This window comes from Chenopodium album, chromosome 9 (genome assembly GCF_948465745.1).
Source record: "Chenopodium album chromosome 9, dcCheAlbu1.1, whole genome shotgun sequence".
Lineage (NCBI taxonomy): Eukaryota > Viridiplantae > Streptophyta > Magnoliopsida > Caryophyllales > Amaranthaceae > Chenopodium > Chenopodium album.
Genome location: NC_137842.1, coordinates 24267674 through 24273951, shown reverse-complemented (window position 1 = coordinate 24273951; position 6278 = coordinate 24267674). Strand labels below are relative to the sequence as shown.

Sequence of the window (6278 nt, the reverse complement as noted above, 5' to 3'; positions counted from 1 at the left end):
GTAAGACTACTTTTGCGACGGATTAGCGACTACAAGACCAAACTTTTGCGACTACGAGACTAAACTTTTGCGACTACGGAGACTAGTTTAATTACGATGGATTTGCGAATACTGAGACTAATGTTTTTTGCGATGGATTAGCAACTACTTACGAAACAAATTTTTGCGACTACAAACTAATTATTTGTGACAGATTAGCGACTACTGAGACTAATGATTTTGCAACTAACCAATCAGTCTCTAAACCAAATTTGCAATCGCTAAATATTTGCGACTGACGATCAATATTTGAGACCATAATTTAGCGACAACCAATATCAATCACAAAAAAAAGGTACCCACGCATAAATTCAAATAACCAAAATGTTAATTTTATTCAAATATCCAAAATATCAATCAATTTTGTATCAATGTATTAAAAAACAATATTTAACTCATAAGACTAATTGTTCCAAAAGTCACCTCCCATATAAAAAAAAGCTACTTCAAACAAGAATTAATGACAATGTAAAAGACCAATTGTTCATAAAATTACCACCAAGAAAATAAAAATCACTTAGTTGTATCACGAGAGCGGGTGACTGCAGGCGTAGGAGGCTTATAAGGACGGTAAACTTGTTTTACAAGTGATGCCATTTCCTGCAATGTTTTTTTCATAGTTAATTTTTCCTTCTTCCATGTAGCTTTTTCGATCTCATGATTTTCGACGAATTCCTTAGCACATTTTAAGCTCTCTGCTGCTATTTTTTGGCTTTCTTCTACCTTGTTATGGTTTTCTTCTGCCATCTTCTTCAGTTCGTCAACTTGAGAACTTAATTGAGAAATCATGGAAGGAGTGGAAGATGATGCAGTAGATTGAGAAGTAGGATCACTCTTGTAATACATTTGTGAAGCACTCCCTAAACCGTAGACTTTTTCTTTCTTTTTTCCACCTACAACCTCCAAATAGACTTTGTCGGGGTTTATCTCAATTCCTTTGTTCTTATATTCCTCAAGTTTTTCCATATATTCTCCCTGCATTAAGATATGTATTAGTAACTACGATCTCAAATGTTAAAACTTAAAAAGACTAAAAACATCAAAAATAAAAAAATAAATAAAAGAAGTTAAAATAAAAAAATAAATAAATAATAAAAAAGAAGTTAAAATAAAAAATGCAACACTTATGGCAAAATAATTTATGTAAGCAGTTATTAGTAAAAATTTCGGCAGAGTCTCCTTTGTAAATTGAAGAATCCCCTCCTATAGGGTATGGCTTCAAAATAAACCTGTCTCAATTCACATTGTGCCATACCACATTAATCATATGATTAATGCTGGCAAATCATTCTCATCCTCCAACTCAATCACACAAACAAATAAACAATCTATAATATCTCCAAACATTAACTACCATATTTTTTTTTTTTTTTTTTGTAATCTTAGCAAAATATAGAAGTATACTCATACCATGACTTTTTGAGACTTGTCACCCATCAATTCAACTTCATCATTGCCCACACAAACAGAATGAGTGCTCTCATAAATTTCAGTTGGTAAAATTCCATCCTTTTTCTTTGCCTTGTATTAGAAGAAGTTGTTAGCACTAAAAAAAATACAAGAAAATTTTCTACTTGCTTCAATCTTATATAAAATCATAAGTTTGCTGCTAAAATCATACACTTACCATTTTTTTAACCACTTGAGGAGTAGATATGCTACCTTGGCGATGGCCAGGGTCAAACTTCTCTAATGTTTGGCCAGATAACCGATTATCTCTTGCTTGGTTAGAACGTTTCAGAAAATCAGGATACTTACGCTTATTTATGAATTCAGCTCGAACAGTGTCAGGCCATGGGCTAACATGTTCGAGGAATCGGATGCCTCTATCCCAAACAGTGTTTAGACTTTCTGTGATGACTCAGCAACCGTGGGTTGTGAACAATAGGAAGAGGCGTAAACCAATAGTAGCAAACCAATGCAAGGCAAAGGAGCCAGACAGTCAGCCAAGCAAACAGACAGACCAATGCAACCAAAAAGAGACCAGTTGGGAGATAGAAGACAAGCTACTTAAGGAAGTCTCAGGGGTTAAGAGAAAGAGTCAACCTTGAAATTTTGGAGGGAAAAAAAAAACGAAAAGCAGATTAGCAAAAGAACTAGAAGACAAACATCATTAAGAGATTACTTCTAACTTGTTATGTATATATAAAGAATAGGGGAGGAAAGGAAGAGTATGTCTATCAGCTAATTGTGTTCTTGTAATTTTCAATTGTTAATGAAAAGTAATCTTTTGCTTGCTGCCCCCTTGAGTGTGTGCTGTGTGCGTGAGTAAGTTCAATTCATAACGCCTTCTCTTATAGCTTGTAACTCAGCGGAAGCAGCCCTTACAGTCTTGATTTTCATGGAGTAGCATAATGTGAATTATATGCTATTACCTTTAAGTTATCACAGGTTGGTATATCTTTGTATTGTTCATAAATTGAAAACAGTTCCAACAATTCATGTCAAAACAATATGCATGCTACAAACACATCAAGTTTATATTACAAAATATATACAAGTTAACAAACAGTCAAGCATGAAGCTTTTCATATTCCTCTGTTGTAAACAATCCACTTAGCATATAATATATTATCAAAGCAATATTCACCTTAATTAAATCTATAATTCCATTCAAAAGAATCTATAGAGCAAAATGAATTACCTGGATCGTCACAAGGACTCTTGCTGATGGTATCATCATGATACATGGTGTAGCAAATTTAGCTATAGTTTCTTGATAATACATAGAAAATAACCAAAATTACAATGTACTCAAGATAAATTGAAAAAAGATGACAATTAAGAAGAAATTGAAAATAACCAAAATTACAATGTACTCAAGATAAATTTTCAAGTTCTTCACTTTTTCCTAGATGCATCACTCCATACTCCATGCTAAATTAAATTAAACTAAAATACACTAAATTAAATCAAAACACTATAAATCAAACAAAATCTAAGATTTGAACTAGAAATTATGCAAAAGAACCCTAAATTTGGAATTTAAATGGGAAAGTTTAAAGAAGCTCATACCGACAACACCAATCAAAACACTTCAGATTATCTTAACGATAGTAGCACAAAGAACAACATATACAAGGACTCTAACTCCTTAAATAGGTTCTGCCAGAGACTTATAAAATAATGATTTAGCATACATAATTCAATTTTTGTATTCTTTTATCAGATTTCTAGAATAAGATTTCTAAAAACAAGCAAAAATCCACTATAACTCACCTAAAGAGCATTTTAATTCCCAATTTAATTCCGAGCATTTTAATTCCCACAATTTCAGATAGAATTGATAATAACATATTAGCTAAAATATTCATAAACATACCAATCAGATGATGGGAATTTAAATTAAAAATCCGAATTTAAAAAAAACTTGGAACAAAATTAGTGTCAAATGGAAGGAAAAATTAATTCGCAGAAAATGGAAGCAAAAATTAATTTGCAGAATTAAGGAATGGAAATAGTTGTGTTCGCAGGTTTTAAAAATTTCTGCGAATTTTAAAAAATAATTCGCATAAAACAAAAAAAAATAAAGAACGAACCTTGAATGGAATGATAGGAAGAGCAGGCGGTTGCCCAGCGTGACAACGACAACGTAACGTCACTAACGAGTGACTTGTTCTGGTGGAGCGACTGTGAGAGCGAGAGAGTGAAGCTGCGAGCAACCGTCTGGAGTTGTGATGGTGAGAGTTTCGCTGGATTAGAGCGTCGGAAGCACCGTCGACGGCGGCAGAGATTTGAGATCGACAAACTTCAGTATTTGGTTAGAGATTGCGAGAGCGAGGAAGCTGTAGCCGCTCAATCGGAATCGGATTCCGGCGTCAAAGAGCTTTGGATGAGTGATTTCGTTAACGCGACGGAAGGTGATGACGTGGTGGCTGATGAAGAGGTTTGGATGAGTGATTTCGGCACCGCCGATGAAGATAGTGGTGGTATTTGCGGCCGGAGGTGAAAAGATAGTGAGAGGCGGTTTGAGGAAATGAAAATAAGGTTTGGGTTTTCCTCTTTGCCGAGTTTTTAGATTTTTTTTTTTATTATTTTTTTTTTTTTGAACCTGACTTTGAAAATAGATGTTTTTTTTATTTAACTAAAAAAAGGAGAGACCACTTTTGTAAATAAATGGTCTCTCTTTTATTTATTTATTTAATTAAAAAAAGGAGAGACCACTTCTCCTAAATAAATGGTCTCTCTTTTTTAATTTATTTAATTAAAAAGAAGGAGAGACCACTTATTTAAAATAGATGGTCTTTGGTACATTTTCATATCTCTAAGATTATACATAAGAGACCATTTATTTGAAATAGTTGGTCTCTTGAATCCAAGAGACCAAACATTTATTTAAATGATCTCTTACTTAAGGTCTCTTTGAGCATTTTTGTAGTAGTGTTCTTTGCTCTGTTTTATACATTTTACTCACACAACTGTAGCCTATTTAAAAGCCTAAATTCTGAGCAATAAATTGGTTCCCAAATGCCCATTCCTTCCATTTCAATAAAGCTTCAACCAATACCAGCCACTAAAGTATGGAAGATAACAACTAGGAATGCTGATAACAATGTGACAGATTTTGATTCATGACCCCACATAAAAAAACAGTATGCTAGTAAGGGTTGTTTTCCTTGAAGTTTTGAGAAAGAGGTGAGAACACTGATGAATCTCTAAGCTTAATTGTAACTCTAATGTGATGACAGTATGTAAGAAAAAAAAACAAAAAACAATAAAAGGGAAAACAGCAGCATTAATCTTCAGTTAAATAATTACACTAGGAAATAAAAGGGAAAACAGCAGCATTAATCTTCAGTTGAATAATTACACTAGGAAAGTACATAACAAATTTTTTTACTTCAAAAACAGAAAGTGAGAAAGTAAGACCAAAACTGCAAGAGTACGGGGTAATAATGCTGCAGGCCTGTAGTGAATATGTACAATAAATCTATACTGATGTTTGCTACTTTATCCCACAAACGATACGTTGATTTTTATTATTTTTGGTAAGAAAGAGAGCCAACGTGTACATGGATACATACATGTGCATATACATTAATAAAAATATAATAATTTTTTTTTTTTGAAAACACAGAGTAAAAATTCCTAAACTAAACAAGATAATTCGACCAAACTTTCAAGAATAAATCCACTTAATTCGACCAAACTTTCAAGAATAATTCTCGAATCTGTGAAATTATCAGATTAAAACCAATTTGCAATTCAATCAATTATCAGATTAATATCAATTCGCAATTGAAAAAAATTAAAATAAAAAATTGGACAAAAAAATCAAAGATAAACCTTAAATTTGCAATTGACATAATGCAGTAAGAGAAAGATTGAATGGAAGGTAGGAAGAAGAAGAACGCGTACTAACCTAGGTGAAGTGGTGGTGGTGCAACAGCAGTAGAGGAAGATGACGGTGATGGCTGGCTTGCTTTGAGGTTCTAAACTTTTTTTTTTTTTGTTGAGGAAGAGTATGATACTCTTGTTTTTTACGGTGAATACTGATGTTCTTGTTATTTTGGCGGCAATAACTAGTTTTTATTTTTATTATTTTGGAGGAATAAGGGTTTTTTTATTATACTAAGGGTTTTTTTTATTATACTAAGGGTTTTTTTATTATTTCTTTTTAATAAATATTAAAAATAATAGTAGCGACTACCGTGTTAGTCGCAAATTATTATAAGAGCGTCGCAGATTAGCAACCTCATAGCAACTATTATAAATTCGGTTGCAAATTTTGCGACTACTCGTTTTTTTCTGTCGCAAAAATATTTTTAGGTATCGCGTTGCATATATTGTTTGGTGATGAAATTGTTAAAAAGGAAGAGCTAGTAGAGGTCGTACTAGGGCTAGGATGACGATTTCCCTCTAAAAGGAACGTTATCTTAGTACCCTCGCTCCCGAACTCATTTCTAGTTTATAGACCAATTTGGGCATGGGTAAACTTATGATTTGTGCTAATTATTCCATGAACTCCACATGGAAGAAAGGCATGAACGAGGTTTATGAGTTTTTCCTAAAACTCATTGGCGACTCCTACTTGTTTCTCATAAAAAAAAAACGTGATGATGGAATCAATTCTAATTCAAGGTCCCCCAAACAGTCAGGAATTCAAATCCTACTACACCTTAACAAGTGTAAACTCCTAGGATTTTATGTGGCCATTAAGGAAAGTACCCCTTATGATGGGATACCCCTCCTTACAGTAAGGCATACCGGGTATGCAAGTTGGTTTTGGTTATACTCAA

At 33.2% G+C, this 6278-nt stretch overlaps 1 protein-coding gene across 2 annotated transcripts; it reads right to left on the bottom strand.

The window, feature by feature from the left end:
• Positions 1–349: 349 nt before the first annotated feature.
• LOC145558478 (uncharacterized) lies at positions 350–4075 on the bottom strand. Of its 2 annotated transcripts, none has more exons than XM_081619734.1 (5): positions 3579–4075; positions 2684–2754; positions 1667–1890; positions 1450–1560; positions 350–1014 (listed from the first exon to the last, which is right to left on the bottom strand). In XM_081619734.1, exons 2-5 carry the CDS (start codon positions 2727–2729, stop codon positions 553–555), a joined length of 843 nt encoding a protein of 280 aa, XP_081475860.1. In that variant the 5' UTR covers positions 2730–2754; positions 3579–4075; the 3' UTR covers positions 350–552. The 2 variants fall into 2 exon arrangements, with proteins under 2 accessions (XP_081475860.1, XP_081475861.1); XM_081619735.1 differs by having other exon boundaries at positions 2684–2745.
• Positions 4076–6278: the final 2203 nt, after the last annotated feature.

Coding starts and splice junctions, on each gene's coding strand:
- LOC145558478 (XM_081619734.1), bottom strand. CDS start 2,729: ATGTATCATGATGATACCATCAGCAAGAGTCCTTGTGACGATCCAG. Junction 1,561..1,666: donor CTCAAGTGGTTAAAAAAATG/GTAAGTGTATGA, acceptor TTCTAATACAAG/GCAAAGAAAAAGGATGGAAT. Junction 1,015..1,449: donor ACAAGTCTCAAAAAGTCATG/GTATGAGTATAC, acceptor ATCTTAATGCAG/GGAGAATATATGGAAAAACT.